Source organism: Physeter macrocephalus, chromosome 6 (assembly GCF_002837175.3).
Source record: "Physeter macrocephalus isolate SW-GA chromosome 6, ASM283717v5, whole genome shotgun sequence".
NCBI classification, from domain to species: Eukaryota; Metazoa; Chordata; class Mammalia; order Artiodactyla; family Physeteridae; genus Physeter; species Physeter macrocephalus.
In genome coordinates, this window is record NC_041219.1 from 59,119,354 (window position 1) to 59,141,085 (window position 21,732).

The following is a 21,732-nucleotide window of genomic DNA, read 5'->3' on the forward strand; positions in this document are numbered from 1 at the left end:
TATAGTGGACGTTTCAAAACAACTAAGTTTACATTGGCCACTGTGAGTCGATTTTGAACAACTTAACATAGTTTAACATAGCTTAATTCCTACGTTTCACACTTGATAAGCAGGAATCATAACATAAAAGAAATCACATCATAATTGTCCTACAAGACTGCCCCTTTCCCCCACCTCAGATGCCAATAGCAAGTCCAGGCTGTTACCTCAGGTTCTCACCAACTGGCTATAAATCCAAAGTTCTGAGCACCTGCCCCTTGTGTTTGATTAATTTGCTAAAGTGGCTCACAGAACTGAGGAAACCAGAGAGATTATCAGTTTATTACAAAGGAAATTAAAGGATACAAATGAATAGGCAGATGAAGACGTACATAGGGTGAGGTCTGCAAGGGTCCTGAGCACAGCAGCTTCTCTCCGGATGGAGTTTGGGGTGTGCCACCCTCCCGGCATGTGGACGTGTTCTTGTCCATAAACCCAGAGGCTCTCTGAACCCAATCCTTTTGGGTTTCTATGGAGGCTTCATCACATAGGCGTAATTGATTAAATCACTGGCCATTGGTTATAGGTTCAATCTCCAGCCCCTCTCCCCTCCCTGGAGAGGGAGTGGTGGGGTAGAGCTGAAAGTTCCAAACTTCTAATCATGTGCTTTATTCCCCTGGCATCCAGCTCACAACATTAGATTACCTAGTGACCTTCCCAAAGGCCCCTATCAATGGAATAAAGAACCGCTTTATAGCTCTCGCCTCTTGGATCATTCTAAGGGTTTTAGAATCTCTGTGCCAGGAACAGGGAGAAAGACCACACATATATTTCTTATTATAAATCAAAATATTACAATATCCACCCCCTTAGAACTTGGGTTCCTTACAGCAAAACAATTATACAAATCAAAAACTATGGGCAGGGACGTCCCTGGTTGCGCAGTGGTTAAGAATCCGCCTGCCAATGCAGGGGACACAGATTTGATCCCTGGTCCGGGAAGATCCCACATGCCACGGAGCAGCTAAGCCCGTGCACCACAACTACTGAGCCTGCGCTCTAGAGCCCGCGAGCCACAACTACTGAGCCATGTGCCACAACTACTGAAGCCAGCGTGCCTAGAGCCCGTGCTCCACAACAAGAGAAGCCACCGCAATGAGAAGCTCGCATACTGCAACAAAGAGTAGCTCCCACTCGCTGCAACTAGAGAAAAGCCTGCGTGCAGCAACGAAGACCCAATGCAGCCAAAAATTAATTAATTAAAAAAAAAAACCTACGGGCACGTTATCAAAGTTCCATTTGGTCATTAATAATTAGTCCAGTCCATTATCATATCATATGAAAATGTCTCTCAGGGGGAGGCCGCTTAGGTTTGCAGGCCTCCACTGGAGATCTTGTCAGTATCCCCAAAGCAGGATTGAGCTCAGGAAACTTGCAGCTTCACCCTTTCAGATATCTGGCATAATTGAGCTAAGAGACACTATTATCTCTTGCTCTGAGCCTTTTCTGAGGTGTTTATTAATATTGCATTTTCCTTATTATATAACCCAGGTATTCATTCCTTTACCCTCAGCGACCATTTCTCCTCCTCAGATGGTAAATTTTATGTTATGTACTTTTTTGCCTCAGTTAAAAATTAAAAAAAATAAGTACAATCAATTGACTGTAGATGTATGGGTTTATTTCTGTGTAGAGGTCTTGCATATGCTTCAAAGTATAAAAAGAGAAGGGAATTCCCTGACTATCCAGTGGTTAGGACTCAGTGCTTTCACTGCCATGGCCCGGGTTCAATCCCTGGTCAGGGAACTAAGATCCCACAAGACACACGGCGCAGCCAAAAAAAAAAAAAAAGAATAGCTGAATGCTTTCCCCTGTTAAAAAAAGAAACTATAAGCCCCAAATGTAGTCACGTGTGCTAAGCCCATATCATCAGACCAAGACTTGAGAGCTATCTACGCTAAATGCAGTTTCAACCTTGTCCAGGAATGTAAACTTAACAGGTCAGTCTGGAATTTCCTTGTCAGAACCAGTGAAGTAATCTGCCTAATAGACACTTTTGTCCCCCAAAGGAAGGTAACCTTGCCAGAAATAACCCTTTTTGTTTGTTTATGATTTCTTTGTCCCACCCGCTCCCTGCTTTTAAAAATCTTTCCTTTTCTGTAGCTCTTTGGAGCTCCTTTCTATTGACTGGCTAGATGGAATGCTGTCCAATTTGGAATCTTTTAATAAAGCCAGTTAGATCTTCAAATTGATCAGGAACAAGGCAAGGATATTCACTCTTACCTTCTCTCTCTTTTTTTGGCCATGCAGTGCACGGCTTGTGGGATCCTAGTTCCCCAACCAGGGATTGAACCTGAGCCCCCTGCAGTGGAAGCGTGGAGTCCTAACCACTGGACTGCCAGGCAACTCCCTTACCTTCTCTATTGAACATTTTATTGGTGTCCTTAGCCATTCCGAGAAGGCAAAAAGAAGAAATAAAAAGACACACATGCTGGAAAAGAAGTAAGATTGTCTTTATTTACAGACAACATAATCCTTGGAAAAGCCTAAGAAATCTACACAAAAAAAGTAGAAATAAGTGAAGTTAGCAAGTTCACAGGTTAGTTATGTAGGGGAGCAAAATTTGCCACCCTAAAATGTTTCTGGGCTTCCCTGGTGGCGCAGTGGTTGAGAGTCCGCCTGCCGATGAGAGCAATTCAAAGATACGCATCAGATTGTTATATATATCCCTTGAGAGGAACTAAGCCTCTTTTATTGCTGCACTATTGCTTCTTGACTGCTTTTCCTTAGTTTCTGCATTCCCTCACCTCCCTAATTAGTAACTGTTGGATTCTGCTCTTTGGAAGTCAGGGGAGGCCTAGGAGCCTAAAGCTTTTTTCCAGCAAACAAGAAACCATGGGACACAGAGGGGCTTTTGTACCTAGGAGGGCCCCGCAGAGTCCGGCTCGGTTTCAATAAAGTCAAAAGACTGGGAAAAATACATATGAGAGAAATGGACGTTTCCTCTAATGTACAAATAGAGGAGAGAAGACAAACCAATAGAAAAAAAGGGCAATGGATTGAAGGCAAGTAAAATTTGCCACCCTAAAACATCTCTTTGGCATGTGGATTATTTCAAGCTGAAAACAATCAAGGCCCAAAAGACTCAAGAAGAAACTTTGACCTTCCCCCTTAGCTGCCTAAAGAATTTAGATAAAGGGCCAGTTCCCAGAATAGAGCTGTCACCAGAGATCTCTGCAAAGAGTTTGGGCTCAGTGTGGAGGGGAAACTCAGCAGGGCCTGGAGACCAGAGTCCACTCTGGGTCCCATTGTCTCTGGGAAGCCCAGCAAGTATTTGTTTACCATTGGCTTTTTCATTTCCATGTGAATGGCCTTCCTCCCCTTTGAGGTCCCAAACCACAACCCCCAACATCTTCTTTTAGCTGAAGATGGTATTTAAGGTCACTGCTTCAGCCATTTTAAGGGGTTACTCAGTTTTCCTGGGTCTCTCCCATGTATACATGTTACCAAACTTTGTTTGATTTTCTCCTGTTATCTGTCTCATGTCAATGTAATTCTTAGAACAGCCAGAAGAACCTAAAAAAAGTAAAGGAAAATTTCTTCCCAAAAGTTATACAGTCAATATACAAATCAATTCTATGTCTATATACTATCAATGAAGGGTTAGGAAAAAAAACAAAAACGAAAAAAAAAAACCACCAATACCACTTACAATCAAATTAAAACCATGAAATATGAAGGGATGAATTTAATAAACTATACAGTACACACACTGAATATCACAAAACATTGCTAAGTGAAATCAATCCTTAAATAATTGAAAGAATATAGCATGTTTGAGATTTAGAACACACAATGTCTTAATGTTTCAATTCTATTCAAGTTGATCTATAAATTCAACACAATACCAATCAAAACTGTAGCAGGCATGTTTGTAGACAATGACAAACTAGAACTTACATAGCCAAAGCAATCTGGGGAAATCAGAATGTATACTACCTGATTTTGCAGGGCAGGAAGAGAGATGTAGATGTAGAGAACGGATGTGTGGACACGGGGGCGGGGGTGTGTGTTGGGGAGGTTGTGGGGGGATGGGGACTGGGATGAACTGGGTTATTGGGATTGACATATGTGCACTGCCATGTGTAAAGCAGATAGCTAGTGGGAACCTGCTGTGTAGCGCATGGTGCCGTGTAGCGCATGTTGTGCTCCATGGTGACCTACCTAGGTGGGTGGGATGGGGGGGTGTGTGTGGGAGGGAGGTCCAAGAGGGAGGGGATATATGTATACACATAGCTGATTCACTTCATTGTACAGTAGAAAGTAACACAACATTGTAAAGCAACTATACCCCAATAATAATAATATTTTATTTAACCCAACATAAAAAGACATTATTAATCTATAATAATTATAACTGGGATATAAGCATAATTATAGACATATAGATCAATGGAATGAAAGAGAGATTTCAAAAATGAATTTACACATATGTGATCAACTGATTTCAATAAAGGTGCCAAGGCAGTTCAATGGGAAAAGTACAGTCTTTTCAACAAATGGTGCTACCAAAACCAGTTATCCATATGGGGAAAATGATATAGATATCTGTTACAGGCTGAATGTTTGGGACCCCTAGATTCTTATGTTGAAGCCCTAACAGCCAGTGTGGCTATATTTGGAAATGGGAGCCTCTGAGAAAGTAATTAAACTTACATGAGCTCATGAGGGTGGAGCCCTGATCTCTTAGGATTATTGTCCTCATCAGAAGAGAGCTCCCCGCCCTTGCAGGGTACACACACACACACACACACACACACACACACACACACACACGGTAAGGTCAGGTGAGTGCACAGCAAAAAGGCATTGTTTACAAGTCAGGAAGTTCTCACAAAAAACCAAATTGGTTGGAACTTTATCTTGAACTTCTAGCCTCCAGAACTCTGAGAAAGTAAATTTTTATTGTTTAAGCCCCCAGTTTTTGGGATTTGATTATGGCAGCCCTAGCTGATTAATGTAATATCCACATGGACAAAAACCAACCCTGACTCTTACATCACACCACAAGCTCAAAAAATGGATTGCAGGACTTCTCTGGTGGCGCAGTGGTTAAGAATCCACCTGCCAACACAGGGGACAAGGGTTCGATCCCTGGTCCGGGAAGATCCCACATGTTGCGGAGCAACTAAGCCCAGTGCCACAGCTGCTGAGCCCGCGCTCTAGAGCCCGCAAGCCACCACTACTGAACCCGCGTGCCACAACTACTGAAGACTGCACGCCTAGAGCCCATGCTCCGCAACAAGAGAAGCCACCACAATGAGAAGCCAGCGCACAGCAATGAAGAGTAGCCCCCGCTCGTTGCAACTAGAGAAAGCCTGTGCGCAGCAACGAAGACCCAATGCAGCCTAAATAAATAAATAAATGTTCCTTTAAAAAAAAAATGGATTGCAGACTTACTGTAAAAGCTAAAACCAAAGCTATGAGTACTAGAATAAAATATAGGAGAATATCTTCGTGTCCTTTGAGTAGGTAATGATTTTGTAGACAAGATCTAAGAAGCACTAACCATACAAAGAAAACTGATAAATTGAACTTCATAAAAATTGAGAATATCTGTTCCTCAAAAGACACCATTAAGGAAATGAAAAGTCAAGCCAGAAACTTAGCAAAATATATATAAAGATATGACAAAGGAATGGTATCCACAATATACAAAGAATTCTTACAACTCAGTAAGGAGACAAAAATAAAATTTAAAAATGGACAAAATACTCAAACAGGCTTCAGGAAAGAAGATATATAAATAACTAACAAGCAGATGAAAAGATGCTCAACATCATTAATCATCAGGAAAATACAAATTAAAATCCACATACCCACAGAAATTACTGCAACTAGAAAGGCTGACATTACCAAGTGTTGGTAAGGATATCAAGCACCTGGAACAGTCATTTCCTCCTGGTCAGAATGTAAACTCTTATAACTGTCCAGTATTTTCTTAAAAGTTAAATACACACTTACCTATTTGATCTAGCAATTCTACTCCCAGGTTCTTTGACCAAGAGAAGAAAAAAGAAACTCCTACACAAAGAGTTGTACACAAATGTTCGTATCATCTTTATTCACAATAGCCTAAAAGTGGAAAATAACCCTAAGTCCACCAAAGGATAAATGAATAAACAAATTGTAGCAATACCCATATGATGGAATTCCACTCAGCAACAGAAAGAAATGAACCACTGATACACCTAATCATGTAGATTAATTTCACAGGATAGCCGAGCAAAAAAAGTGTCGGTGAAAAATTTATCAGTCAATCTAAGAAACAATTGCAAAATTTTATTGGAGGCAAATTCGAGGATTTTAACCCAGAAGAGCATCTCAGAAAGCTCTGAGAACTTCCACCCGTTAGAAGTCAAGACACAGTCTGGGATTTCCCTGGCAGTCCAGTGGTTAACACTCCATGCTTCCACTGCGGGGTGGGGGTGGGGCATGGGTTTGGGGGGCATGGGTTCTATCCCAGGTCGGGGAATTAAGATCTCACAGGCTACTCGGCACTAGAAAAAAAAAAAAAAAGAAGTCAAAATATGGTTTATGTAACCTTTTTGAGACAGAAGACTGTACATTAAATGAGATATTGACAGTTTACCTAATCCAGATTTAAGCACCATTGTCGTGGGTCTTGTGATCCTTTACAACATCAAGAAGGAATGTTATCTTTTAAGGAGTTGTCTTGTTGATGCTAGGAGAATGTTGCTGTTTATGGTTGAGCAGGTATTCCTGCTGATGGGGGAGGTTTGGTCAATGCATAATGTGAATACACAATGCGCAGTGGGGCAAGAGGGAAGGCCAAAGGGCAGAGAAGAAATTTTATGTTTAAATTTTTCTTATCTCGTCATAAATATGAATTTTATTTCACAAAAGCAAACATAAAAGCTTACACATTATATGATTCCATTTGTATGATATTATAGAACAGTCTAAACTAATCTTTAGTGACAGAAATATTAGTGGTTACCTAGGACTGGGGGTAGGAGGAATGACTGCAAACGGACACAGGGGAATTTTCTGGGTGATGAGAAGCTTAAATATCTTGATTGTGGAGTGGATACAAAGGTAAATGTATGCATTTAAAAAATGCATAACAGGAACAGGACACCGATCTAAACTGAATAGTTACCACACACACACACACACACACACACACACACACACACACACGGTAAGGTCAGGTGAGTGCACAGCAAAAAGGCATTGTTTACAAGTCAGGAAGTTCTCACAAAAAACCAAATTGGTTGGAACTTTATCTTGAACTTCTAGCCTCCAGAACTCTGAGAAAGTAAATTTTTATTGTTTAAGCCCCCAGTTTTTGGGATTTGATTATGGCAGCCCTAGCTGATTAATGTAATATCCACATGGACAAAAACCAACCCTGACTCTTACATCACACCACAAGCTCAAAAAATGGATTGCAGGACTTCTCTGGTGGCGCAGTGGTTAAGAATCCACCTGCCAACACAGGGGACAAGGGTTCGATCCCTGGTCCGGGAAGATCCCACATGTTGCGGAGCAACTAAGCCCAGTGCCACAGCTGCTGAGCCCGCGCTCTAGAGCCCGCAAGCCACCACTACTGAACCCGCGTGCCACAACTACTGAAGACTGCACGCCTAGAGCCCATGCTCCGCAACAAGAGAAGCCACCACAATGAGAAGCCAGCGCACAGCAATGAAGAGTAGCCCCCGCTCGTTGCAACTAGAGAAAGCCTGTGCGCAGCAACGAAGACCCAATGCAGCCTAAATAAATAAATAAATGTTCCTTTAAAAAAAAAATGGATTGCAGACTTACTGTAAAAGCTAAAACCAAAGCTATGAGTACTAGAATAAAATATAGGAGAATATCTTCGTGTCCTTTGAGTAGGTAATGATTTTGTAGACAAGATCTAAGAAGCACTAACCATACAAAGAAAACTGATAAATTGAACTTCATAAAAATTGAGAATATCTGTTCCTCAAAAGACACCATTAAGGAAATGAAAAGTCAAGCCAGAAACTTAGCAAAATATATATAAAGATATGACAAAGGAATGGTATCCACAATATACAAAGAATTCTTACAACTCAGTAAGGAGACAAAAATAAAATTTAAAAATGGACAAAATACTCAAACAGGCTTCAGGAAAGAAGATATATAAATAACTAACAAGCAGATGAAAAGATGCTCAACATCATTAATCATCAGGAAAATACAAATTAAAATCCACATACCCACAGAAATTACTGCAACTAGAAAGGCTGACATTACCAAGTGTTGGTAAGGATATCAAGCACCTGGAACAGTCATTTCCTCCTGGTCAGAATGTAAACTCTTATAACTGTCCAGTATTTTCTTAAAAGTTAAATACACACTTACCTATTTGATCTAGCAATTCTACTCCCAGGTTCTTTGACCAAGAGAAGAAAAAAGAAACTCCTACACAAAGAGTTGTACACAAATGTTCGTATCATCTTTATTCACAATAGCCTAAAAGTGGAAAATAACCCTAAGTCCACCAAAGGATAAATGAATAAACAAATTGTAGCAATACCCATATGATGGAATTCCACTCAGCAACAGAAAGAAATGAACCACTGATACACCTAATCATGTAGATTAATTTCACAGGATAGCCGAGCAAAAAAAGTGTCGGTGAAAAATTTATCAGTCAATCTAAGAAACAATTGCAAAATTTTATTGGAGGCAAATTCGAGGATTTTAACCCAGAAGAGCATCTCAGAAAGCTCTGAGAACTTCCACCCGTTAGAAGTCAAGACACAGTCTGGGATTTCCCTGGCAGTCCAGTGGTTAACACTCCATGCTTCCACTGCGGGGTGGGGGTGGGGCATGGGTTTGGGGGGCATGGGTTCTATCCCAGGTCGGGGAATTAAGATCTCACAGGCTACTCGGCACTAGAAAAAAAAAAAAAAAGAAGTCAAAATATGGTTTATGTAACCTTTTTGAGACAGAAGACTGTACATTAAATGAGATATTGACAGTTTACCTAATCCAGATTTAAGCACCATTGTCGTGGGTCTTGTGATCCTTTACAACATCAAGAAGGAATGTTATCTTTTAAGGAGTTGTCTTGTTGATGCTAGGAGAATGTTGCTGTTTATGGTTGAGCAGGTATTCCTGCTGATGGGGGAGGTTTGGTCAATGCATAATGTGAATACACAATGCGCAGTGGGGCAAGAGGGAAGGCCAAAGGGCAGAGAAGAAATTTTATGTTTAAATTTTTCTTATCTCGTCATAAATATGAATTTTATTTCACAAAAGCAAACATAAAAGCTTACACATTATATGATTCCATTTGTATGATATTATAGAACAGTCTAAACTAATCTTTAGTGACAGAAATATTAGTGGTTACCTAGGACTGGGGGTAGGAGGAATGACTGCAAACGGACACAGGGGAATTTTCTGGGTGATGAGAAGCTTAAATATCTTGATTGTGGAGTGGATACAAAGGTAAATGTATGCATTTAAAAAATGCATAACAGGAACAGGACACCGATCTAAACTGAATAGTTACTTTTTTTTTTTTTTTTTTTTTTTTGCGGTACGCGGGCCCCTCACTGTTGTGGCCTCTCCCGTTGCGGAGCACAGGCTCCGGACGCGCAGGCGCAGCGGCCATGGCTCACGGGCCCAGCCGCTCCGCGGCACGTGGGATCCCCCCGGACCGGGGCACGAACCCGCGTCCCCTGCATCGGCAGGCGGACTCTCAACCACTGCGCCACCAGGGAAGCCCTAGGAAGCCCTGAATAGTTACCTTTTATAGTTGATTATCTTCGACCTCTCTTACACATGCTGAATGCATGACAGTCTATCACATGTGTTAGTTCTGAATTTCCTAAAATAATACAGAAGATGGATCAAGCATTCAGTAGGAGTTCTAGTAGAAACTAACTCAAATTGTATACCGCCTTACCTATTACATATGTGCCTCTCCCGGGTCTGTCTTCCTGTATCCGTTTCCTATTGCTACTGTAACAAATGACCACAAACTTAGTGGTATAAAGCAATGTAACTTATCTATCTCATAGCTCTGGAAATCAGAAGCACAAAATAGGGTATCACTGGGCTAAAATCAAGGTGTCAAAAGGGCAGCATTCTTCTAGGAGACTCTAGGGAAGAATCATTTCCTTGCCTTGTCCAGCTTTTAGAGGCTGTCCTTATTCCTCGACTCACGGCCCTCTTCAGCCAATAACCACATCACACATCTTCTCTTTTTTTTTCCTCCCCACCCCGACACATCTTTTTCACATGTCCTTTTCTGACTCTGACTCTGCCTCCCTTTTATAAGGGTCTTTGAGACTAGATTGAGACCAGCCAGATGATCCAGGATAATCTTCTCACCTCAAGATTCTTAACTTAATCACATCTATCACATCTGCACAGTCCATTGTGCTATTGTAAGGTAACATATTTATAGGATCCAGGGATTAGAAGGTGGACACCTCTGGGGGGGCCATTATTCTACCCACCACACATGCCTCACTGAAACACTTGGCTTCTGAAGGACCTTTTTTTTTTTTTTTAAATAAATTTATCTATCTATTTATTTTTGGCTTCGTTGTTGGGTCTTCGTTGCTGTGCAGGCTTTCTCTAGTTGCAGCGTCGCCTAGAGCCCATGCTCCGCAACAAGAGAAGCCACCACAATGAGAAGCCAGCGCACAGCAATGAAGAGTAGCCCCCGCTCGTTGCAACTAGAGAAAGCCTGTGCGCAGCAACGAAGACCCAATGCAGCCTAAATAAATAAATAAATGTTCCTTTAAAAAAAAAATGGATTGCAGACTTACTGTAAAAGCTAAAACCAAAGCTATGAGTACTAGAATAAAATATAGGAGAATATCTTCGTGTCCTTTGAGTAGGTAATGATTTTGTAGACAAGATCTAAGAAGCACTAACCATACAAAGAAAACTGATAAATTGAACTTCATAAAAATTGAGAATATCTGTTCCTCAAAAGACACCATTAAGGAAATGAAAAGTCAAGCCAGAAACTTAGCAAAATATATATAAAGATATGACAAAGGAATGGTATCCACAATATACAAAGAATTCTTACAACTCAGTAAGGAGACAAAAATAAAATTTAAAAATGGACAAAATACTCAAACAGGCTTCAGGAAAGAAGATATATAAATAACTAACAAGCAGATGAAAAGATGCTCAACATCATTAATCATCAGGAAAATACAAATTAAAATCCACATACCCACAGAAATTACTGCAACTAGAAAGGCTGACATTACCAAGTGTTGGTAAGGATATCAAGCACCTGGAACAGTCATTTCCTCCTGGTCAGAATGTAAACTCTTATAACTGTCCAGTATTTTCTTAAAAGTTAAATACACACTTACCTATTTGATCTAGCAATTCTACTCCCAGGTTCTTTGACCAAGAGAAGAAAAAAGAAACTCCTACACAAAGAGTTGTACACAAATGTTCGTATCATCTTTATTCACAATAGCCTAAAAGTGGAAAATAACCCTAAGTCCACCAAAGGATAAATGAATAAACAAATTGTAGCAATACCCATATGATGGAATTCCACTCAGCAACAGAAAGAAATGAACCACTGATACACCTAATCATGTAGATTAATTTCACAGGATAGCCGAGCAAAAAAAGTGTCGGTGAAAAATTTATCAGTCAATCTAAGAAACAATTGCAAAATTTTATTGGAGGCAAATTCGAGGATTTTAACCCAGAAGAGCATCTCAGAAAGCTCTGAGAACTTCCACCCGTTAGAAGTCAAGACACAGTCTGGGATTTCCCTGGCAGTCCAGTGGTTAACACTCCATGCTTCCACTGCGGGGTGGGGGTGGGGCATGGGTTTGGGGGGCATGGGTTCTATCCCAGGTCGGGGAATTAAGATCTCACAGGCTACTCGGCACTAGAAAAAAAAAAAAAAAGAAGTCAAAATATGGTTTATGTAACCTTTTTGAGACAGAAGACTGTACATTAAATGAGATATTGACAGTTTACCTAATCCAGATTTAAGCACCATTGTCGTGGGTCTTGTGATCCTTTACAACATCAAGAAGGAATGTTATCTTTTAAGGAGTTGTCTTGTTGATGCTAGGAGAATGTTGCTGTTTATGGTTGAGCAGGTATTCCTGCTGATGGGGGAGGTTTGGTCAATGCATAATGTGAATACACAATGCGCAGTGGGGCAAGAGGGAAGGCCAAAGGGCAGAGAAGAAATTTTATGTTTAAATTTTTCTTATCTCGTCATAAATATGAATTTTATTTCACAAAAGCAAACATAAAAGCTTACACATTATATGATTCCATTTGTATGATATTATAGAACAGTCTAAACTAATCTTTAGTGACAGAAATATTAGTGGTTACCTAGGACTGGGGGTAGGAGGAATGACTGCAAACGGACACAGGGGAATTTTCTGGGTGATGAGAAGCTTAAATATCTTGATTGTGGAGTGGATACAAAGGTAAATGTATGCATTTAAAAAATGCATAACAGGAACAGGACACCGATCTAAACTGAATAGTTACTTTTTTTTTTTTTTTTTTTTTTTTGCGGTACGCGGGCCCCTCACTGTTGTGGCCTCTCCCGTTGCGGAGCACAGGCTCCGGACGCGCAGGCGCAGCGGCCATGGCTCACGGGCCCAGCCGCTCCGCGGCACGTGGGATCCCCCCGGACCGGGGCACGAACCCGCGTCCCCTGCATCGGCAGGCGGACTCTCAACCACTGCGCCACCAGGGAAGCCCTAGGAAGCCCTGAATAGTTACCTTTTATAGTTGATTATCTTCGACCTCTCTTACACATGCTGAATGCATGACAGTCTATCACATGTGTTAGTTCTGAATTTCCTAAAATAATACAGAAGATGGATCAAGCATTCAGTAGGAGTTCTAGTAGAAACTAACTCAAATTGTATACCGCCTTACCTATTACATATGTGCCTCTCCCGGGTCTGTCTTCCTGTATCCGTTTCCTATTGCTACTGTAACAAATGACCACAAACTTAGTGGTATAAAGCAATGTAACTTATCTATCTCATAGCTCTGGAAATCAGAAGCACAAAATAGGGTATCACTGGGCTAAAATCAAGGTGTCAAAAGGGCAGCATTCTTCTAGGAGACTCTAGGGAAGAATCATTTCCTTGCCTTGTCCAGCTTTTAGAGGCTGTCCTTATTCCTCGACTCACGGCCCTCTTCAGCCAATAACCACATCACACATCTTCTCTTTTTTTTTCCTCCCCACCCCGACACATCTTTTTCACATGTCCTTTTCTGACTCTGACTCTGCCTCCCTTTTATAAGGGTCTTTGAGACTAGATTGAGACCAGCCAGATGATCCAGGATAATCTTCTCACCTCAAGATTCTTAACTTAATCACATCTATCACATCTGCACAGTCCATTGTGCTATTGTAAGGTAACATATTTATAGGATCCAGGGATTAGAAGGTGGACACCTCTGGGGGGGCCATTATTCTACCCACCACACATGCCTCACTGAAACACTTGGCTTCTGAAGGACCTTTTTTTTTTTTTTTAAATAAATTTATCTATCTATTTATTTTTGGCTTCGTTGTTGGGTCTTCGTTGCTGTGCAGGCTTTCTCTAGTTGCAGCGTGCAGAGGCTACTCTTCGTTGCGGTGCGCGGGCTTCTCATTGCGGTGGCTTCTCTCGTTGCAGAGCACGGGCTGTAGGCACACGGGCTTCAGTAGCTGTGGCGCAGCAGTTGTGGCGCATGGGCTTAGTTGCTCCGCGGCATGTGGGATCTTCCTGGACCAGAGCTCGAACCCGTGTCCCCTGCCTTGGCAGGCAGATTCTTAACCACTATGCCACCAGGGAAGTCCCTGAAGGACCTTTACTTATGATGAGGCCCTTCTGCCCCTTCTTCAAAAGTATCACCTGCCACTCCAAACAACTGCTTCATCTTGTCCAGGCTCCAGCTTGATTTCATGATTAAGGAAAGTCTTATATTTAGGGATCAGGTGTAGGGTTCATTGAATTTGAGACTCAAAGTTCAGGGGCTCTAGATTTGAGACCCTAGAGGGAGGCTTAGGTCTTGAGAGTGACCTCAGTTCTGGGAGTGGTGTGTGCTCAAACCCAGAGGAGATTGACTCAGGGTTCAGGCAACAGGAGACAATGGCAATAGGGAGTATAGTATTCATTTTCTCAAGGAAGAAAAAAAGCGGAAGTGGACTGGGCTTAACCTTAACCTTAGCTGCAAGAAGCAAGAGAAATCACCCGAAACTTATACACTAATTGCCTGACTCAGAGACCAAAGTCCTTTTGGTTTTGCTTCTAATAGTGCTCCTCCCCTTTCCAACAGAGTCTAGGGCGAAGAGCAAAATAAGGGGAAGTTAGAAATAAATGAATAATAGCTAAAGGGCAAGGCCTCACTGTCTTCACCAGGTAACAATGAAAACATTCAAGTCACGGAAACAGGCCAGTTCTCTCTTCCCTTTCTTCTTCCTCTCTTTTTTCCAATAAAAATGATGGGTCAGTCTTGCTTTAACTTTAAAGGGAAATGTTCCTACATTCTGAGTTATCATGCAAGAACTTTGAAATTTGGATGTTCTCAATGAATTATGCTACAGAATTAATTATCTGCCTCATAGGCTTTCTTATCAACCCCCAGCAACTTCCCTCTTCATCTGCTACCTGTCTGTGCAGTCTAGATACCCAGTATCTGCCTGAGACTCAGGAATGAGTCATCCTCTGCCCAAACAGGTGGCAGTGGTCACACCTGTAGAAACAATGTTCAGGCAGGTTGCTGGCAGCAGCAATTAGCACAATATATAGCTCCAGAGGAAAAAGTCCAGTGACAGTGCAGCATGGCTTCTGACAGAGGTAAAATGGACGGGGCCTGAAAGCTACATATTCTTGAAAAATGCAAAAACTCTGTGTGTGTGCTTGCGTGTGTGTGTGTGTGTGCATGTGTGCGTGTATATGTGTCCTGCTTCTGTTCGTATCCTTGGACATTTTCCAACTTTCCTATTTATTAATATATTAATATTCTTAAACAGGATTTATTATTATTATTGTTGTTGTTATTATTAATACCAACTGTTCACATCCGAAAATGATTTTGATCAGATGGCACTAAAGCAATGCTTGTTTCACCATAATAAAAAATTAAGTAAAAAAAATACAACTGTTAAATAAAAGTTTAAAATAACAGCAGAAGTGATAGCACAAGGGCAAGTTAATGGATGATTTAAGGTTCTGTTACTTAATGTTAGAAAAATTCGTGGGAGACGAAAAACACTTCAGGTTGTGGAAGGTAATGATTTTCAGATGAGGTAGGATTTGAACTGGATCCTGAAAGGGCAGAATTTGAATTGGCAAAGAGGAGGAGATTCCAGGTTGATTGACACTGAGAGTTTAAGAGAATTTACAAAGGTTGTGTGTGGAATATAAAGAATAAATTGGTTAAGATAAAGAAGAGTTTTTGGAAACAATCTGCAGTGAGATTAGAAAGCAAATTTGTTTGTTTGTTTTTAATAAATTTATTTATTTATTTATTTTTGGCTGCATTGGGTCTTCGTTGCAGTGCACAGGCTTCTCATTCTGATGCCTTCTTGACTGAGAGCAGAAAAGACAGGAAGAAAGGAGGCCAGTGAAAAGACTATTGCAAGAGTGTGGACATCATGTGATAAGACAAAATGCATGTGTCAGTCTTAGGTTTCAAGAAGCAATATTTTTTCTCCATTATATTTTCCCTCTATTAAAATTCTCTTGTGACTGGTATTTTGGGAAAAAGTGTAAAGACATTATTTAATTGAAATATCTGGGTAATTTCCCTTGAAGGTGGTGTGTTTTATCCCTCAAACCACCCCAAGTCATGTACCTAGTGTTCTTGCCTGGCACCACACGTGTAGATACTGAGAATGTATCTCAATCTCTCTTTCTGAAGTTCTCACTGCTGGTTCACCTCCTCATATAGGTATGGCCTCTGTTTCTACAAGGCCCCCGCTGAGTAGACCAGCTGGTTCAAAGGCCCCAGTTTGGGGTTTTTTTTTGTTTTCGTTCTGTTTTGTTTATTTACTTATTTAGTTTTGACTGCGTTGGGTCTTCGTTGCGGTGCGCGGGCTGCTCATTGCGGTGGCTTCTCTTGTTGCGGAGCACGGGCTCTAGGCGCGCGGGCTTCAGTAGTTGTGGCGCGCGGGCTTAGTTGCTAGGCGGCATGTGGGATCTTCCTGGACCAGGGCTCAAACCTGTGTGCCCTGCCTTGGCAGGTGGATTCTTGACCACTGTGCCACTAGGGAAGTCCCTTGATGGGGACCATTTCTAAAGTCTTTATTGAATTTGTTACAATATTGCTTCTGTTTTACGTTTTGTTTTTTTGGCCGTGAGGCATGTGGGATCTTAGCTCCCTGACCAGGGATAGGACTCTCACCCCCTGCATTGGAAGGCGAAGTCTTAACCACTGGACCGCCAGGGAAGTCCCAAAGGCCCCAATCTGAAGTAAGGTCTGAGAAGTGCCTATTCCAAGGTGTTAGCCATCCCCTTTCTCCTCCATCTCATGTCAGATTCCCTGCATATTCTTCTAAGGATGAGAGGTTTATTCTTCATGTTACACTTAGGATAGTATTTACTGACTCTGTCCTCTTTCCTATATATCTTGCTGATTTATCTTTTCCGTCTCAAACCCCAGCTAGAACCATTTTCCACCTACAGGAAAGTGTGCCATACACAGTCTCTCTCCATTTAGTACAAATGCACAAATAGACATCACACACACGCACACACACACACACACACACACATTGTTTAGGAAGAAAATCTTTTCCTCTACCCTCTTAGATTTTGTTCTGGCAGGGGGCACTGCAAATTAAACCGACAAAAGACATATTAGCAAAAAAAAAAAAAAAGACAAAATTACGCAGAGGAATTCACAAAAATGTGACTCAAGGACTTCGGTTAGAATTAAGATGGCTTATATACCATCTTAATAGAAGAAGTGGAGAGGGAGAAGAACACTAATGGGAAAACAAATGACTTTTTGGAAAGATAGATGGGCTGTTAGGAGACTAGATGGAGACAGACTAGTTCGTGACAATGTCTGAGTGGGTGTCTCAACTGGTAAGAGTCAATCTCCCCTGGTTGCCCCAAAGGATGGGATTTATGACAATTGATTTCTTTTGAGTTCTTTTGGGAGGCTCTGCCTGTAGGAAAATAAGGGATTATGGGGTGGGGGGGCGTGGAGGGGAGTTTAGTTTCAAATGTCTTCAGACCAAAATAATTGTTATGCTTCAGTGACACAATCTGGACCCCTCACCACACACACACACACACACACACACACACACACACACACACACACACACAGCCTTGGCATCTTCTGGTTTGAAGGTCTTGTGGTTCAAAAATTGCTCCTCAGAGATAAGTTTGGCTGGGAGACAGGGCAGCCACTTCACCCTCAGAGGGAGCAGTGAATTTTGTGTCTCTCTTTGACCCACCGAGAAGGGGTATCAGGTGGGAACCTTACACTCAGTGTCTCAAACTTCATGGACATCTGAGCTCATTCCAGTTTTTGATATTACAAATAAAGCTGATATGAACATTTGTGTACAGGCTTTTGTGTGAACCTAAGTTTTCCTATCTCTGAGACACGTGCCCAGCAGGGCAATTGCTGGGTTGTATGGTAGTTGCATTTTTAGATTTTTTTCTAAGAAGCTGCAAACAGTTTCCCAGAGTGGCTATGCCAATTTATATTCCCACCAGCAACGTATGAGAGATCCAGTCCCTCTGCATAGTATTGTTAATAATCTGTAGCTGATAGTGGTGAATTTCATTCATTTGTTCAATAAGTATCTATTGCTAACCAACATGTTTCAGGCAGTGTGATAGGGTCTGAAACAAGATAAGTGTAATCCATATCTCATATAATTTACACGTGTTACTATAGGCATGTAATTAGCCAATCGTAATACAACATGATCATTGCTATGAGGAAGGAAGTACAGCATTCTATGGGGGCACATAATTTACACCTAAGATCCTCTGAAGGGTGACTTTCCCCCTTTCTTTTTGGAGCCTTAAAGAGGATTACGCGGTTTGGTATTGGGCAAATAAATTTCAGCAGAGCCCTTAAAAATCTTGCTTTTCTTGATGCAATGACCTTGTCCAATCCAATTAATCCAGGAGAGATTTTTTTTTTTTTTTTTGCCCACGTGGCTTGAGGAATCTTAGTTCCCCAACCAGGGATCCAACCCTCACCCCCTGCAGTGGAAACAAGTGGGGAGTCTTAACCACAGGACCACGAGGGAAGTCCCAGGAGAACATCTTTTAACTGCATTTTCTGATACGGTTTGTGGGTTTGAAGAATAGAGCATTTTTTCCTAGTAATTCAATTCGTATATGGGTGTTATCTGACATGATCATCTGTTGGTCAACAGGTCCTTCAGCTGGAGATGCTACCTCAAGGTAAGAATTACACTATCATAGTGCACATTTAACTCAACCAAGAATAGATGAATATTTAAGAGCTGGAGGACTATAGCTTTCCTTATTGTTCCTTACTTATTCCATGCTCCCATTCTTTCTTTTGCTTTTTCTATCTCTATTCTCTATGGTTATTATTGCTTTCTATATCTTTGCTCCTATGGCTTTTGGTTTCTGTTGAAAAAAATTACCTTCCAGCTTTGTTCTGTTATCATCTTACTATTGTTCTTCTCTCTTTAAATCACAGGTTTTCATAGGCATTAGGGAAAAGTCCAGTGAACTCATTTGTCACTTTGATTTCATCTTCTTATTCTATACTCTTTGCCCATTTTCTATTTTTTTATTTTTATTTTTATTTTATTTATTTATTTTTTTTTTTGCGGTACGCGGGCCTCTCACTATCGCGGCCTTTTTTTTTTTTTTTTTGGCCACATCACCTGGCTTGCGGGGATCTAAGTCCCCCGACCAGAGATTGAACCCAGCTCCCCAGCAGTGGAAGCGCAGAGTCCTAACTACTGGACTACCAGGGAATTCCCTACACCTATTTTTTTTTTTTTCTGAAGCTCCAGGAGAGCAGAGATTGGTTTTATCTTGCTCATGGCTGTATCCCCAGGTTCTAGAACACATAGCAGAGCACATACTAGATTCTCAATAAACGTTTGTGGAATGATGGACATAATAAATGAACATTTTGCACAGTTTACATATTAGCAAAAAAAAAAAAAAAGACAAAATTACGCAGAGGAATTCACAAAAATGTGACTCAAGGACTTCGGTTAGAATTAAGATGGCTTATATACCATCTTAATAGAAGAAGTGGAGAGGGAGAAGAACACTAATGGGAAAACAAATGACTTTTTGGAAAGATAGATGGGCTGTTAGGAGACTAGATGGAGACAGACTAGTTCGTGACAATGTCTGAGTGGGTGTCTCAACTGGTAAGAGTCAGTCTCCCCTGGTTGCCCCAAAGGATGGGATTTATGACAATTGATTTCTTTTGAGTTCTTTTGGGAGGCTCTGCCTGTAGGAAAATAAGGGATTATGGGGTGGGGGGGCGTGGAGGGGAGTTTAGTTTCAAATGTCTTCAGACCAAAATAATTGTTATGCTTCAGTGACACAATCTGGACCCCTCACCACACACACACACACACACACACACACACACACACACACACACTTGGCATCTTCTGGTTTGAAGGTCTTGTGGTTCAAAAATTGCTCCTCAGAGATAAGTTTGGCTGGGAGACAGGGCAGCCACTTCACCCTCAGAGGGAGCAGTGAATTTTGTGTCTCTCTTTGACCCACCGAGAAGGGGTATCAGGTGGGAACCTTACACTCAGTGTCTCAAACTTCATGGACATCTGAGCTCATTCCAGTTTTTGATATTACAAATAAAGCTGATATGAACATTTGTGTACAGGCTTTTGTGTGAACCTAAGTTTTCCTATCTCTGAGACACGTGCCCAGCAGGGCAATTGCTGGGTTGTATGGTAGTTGCATTTTTAGATTTTTTTCTAAGAAGCTGCAAACAGTTTCCCAGAGTGGCTATGCCAATTTATATTCCCACCAGCAACGTATGAGAGATCCAGTCCCTCTGCATAGTATTGTTAATAATCTGTAGCTGATAGTGGTGAATTTCATTCATTTGTTCAATAAGTATCTATTGCTAACCAACATGTTTCAGGCAGTGTGATAGGGTCTGAAACAAGATAAGTGTAATCCATATCTCATATAATTTACACGTGTTACTATAGGCATGTAATTAGCCAATCGTAATACAACATGATCATTGCTATGAGGAAGGAAGTACAGCATTCTATGGGGGCACATAATTTACACCTAAGATCCTCTGAAGGGTGACTTTCCCCCTTTCTTTTTGGAGCCTTAAAGAGGATTACGCGGTTTGGTATTGGGCAAATAAATTTCAGCAGAGCCCTTAAAAATCTTGCTTTTCTTGATGCAATGACCTTGTCCAATCCAATTAATCCAGGAGAGATTTTTTTTTTTTTTTTTGCCCACGTGGCTTGAGGAATCTTAGTTCCCCAACCAGGGATCCAACCCTCACCCCCTGCAGTGGAAACAAGTGGGGAGTCTTAACCACAGGACCACGAGGGAAGTCCCAGGAGAACATCTTTTAACTGCATTTTCTGATACGGTTTGTGGGTTTGAAGAATAGAGCATTTTTTCCTAGTAATTCAATTCGTATATGGGTGTTATCTGACATGATCATCTGTTGGTCAACAGGTCCTTCAGCTGGAGATGCTACCTCAAGGTAAGAATTACACTATCATAGTGCACATTTAACTCAACCAAGAATAGATGAATATTTAAGAGCTGGAGGACTATAGCTTTCCTTATTGTTCCTTACTTATTCCATGCTCCCATTCTTTCTTTTGCTTTTTCTATCTCTATTCTCTATGGTTATTATTGCTTTCTATATCTTTGCTCCTATGGCTTTTGGTTTCTGTTGAAAAAAATTACCTTCCAGCTTTGTTCTGTTATCATCTTACTATTGTTCTTCTCTCTTTAAATCACAGGTTTTCATAGGCATTAGGGAAAAGTCCAGTGAACTCATTTGTCACTTTGATTTCATCTTCTTATTCTATACTCTTTGCCCATTTTCTATTTTTTTATTTTTATTTTTATTTTATTTATTTATTTTTTTTTTTGCGGTACGCGGGCCTCTCACTATCGCGGCCTCTCCCGTTGCGGAGCACAAGCTCCAGACGCGCAGGCTCAGCGGCCATGGCTCACGGGCCCAGCCGCTCCGTGGGATGTGGGATCTTCCCGACCCAGCTCCCCAGCAGTGGAAGCGCAGAGTCCTAACTACTGGACTACCAGGGAATTCCCTACACCTATTTTTTTTTTTTTCTGAAGCTCCAGGAGAGCAGAGATTGGTTTTATCTTGCTCATGGCTGTATCCCCAGGTTCTAGAACACATAGCAGAGCACATACTAGATTCTCAATAAACGTTTGTGGAATGATGGACATAATAAATGAACATTTTGCACAGTTTAAAAAAAAAAAAAAAACAAGTAAAGGCATCTTGGGAGGCTGGGTCTTGCCTCCCTGGCACCTAGACCTATTTTTATAACAGGGAGACTTTTTTTTTTTGCCGTACGCGAGACTCTCACTCTTGTGGCCCCTCCCGTTGCGGAGCACAGGCTCCGGACGCACAGGCTCAGGGGCCACGGCTCACGGGCCCAGCCGCTCCGCGGCACGTGGGATCTTCCCGGACCGGGGCACGAACCCGCGTCCCCTGCATCGGCAGGCGGACTCTCAA

The 21,732-nt window shown here is 41.5% G+C and overlaps 1 protein-coding gene across 1 annotated transcript in view; it reads left to right on the plus strand.

The window, feature by feature from the left end:
* APOBEC1 (apolipoprotein B mRNA editing enzyme catalytic subunit 1) overlaps positions 1–21,732 on the plus strand; it is a 35,721-nt gene that overhangs the window by 10,789 nt on the left and 3,200 nt on the right. The window contains 2 exon segments of the mRNA XM_007101843.4: positions 14,733–14,852; positions 18,404–18,431. Coding sequence (XP_007101905.2) covers positions 14,733–14,852; positions 18,404–18,431 — 148 coding nt within the window.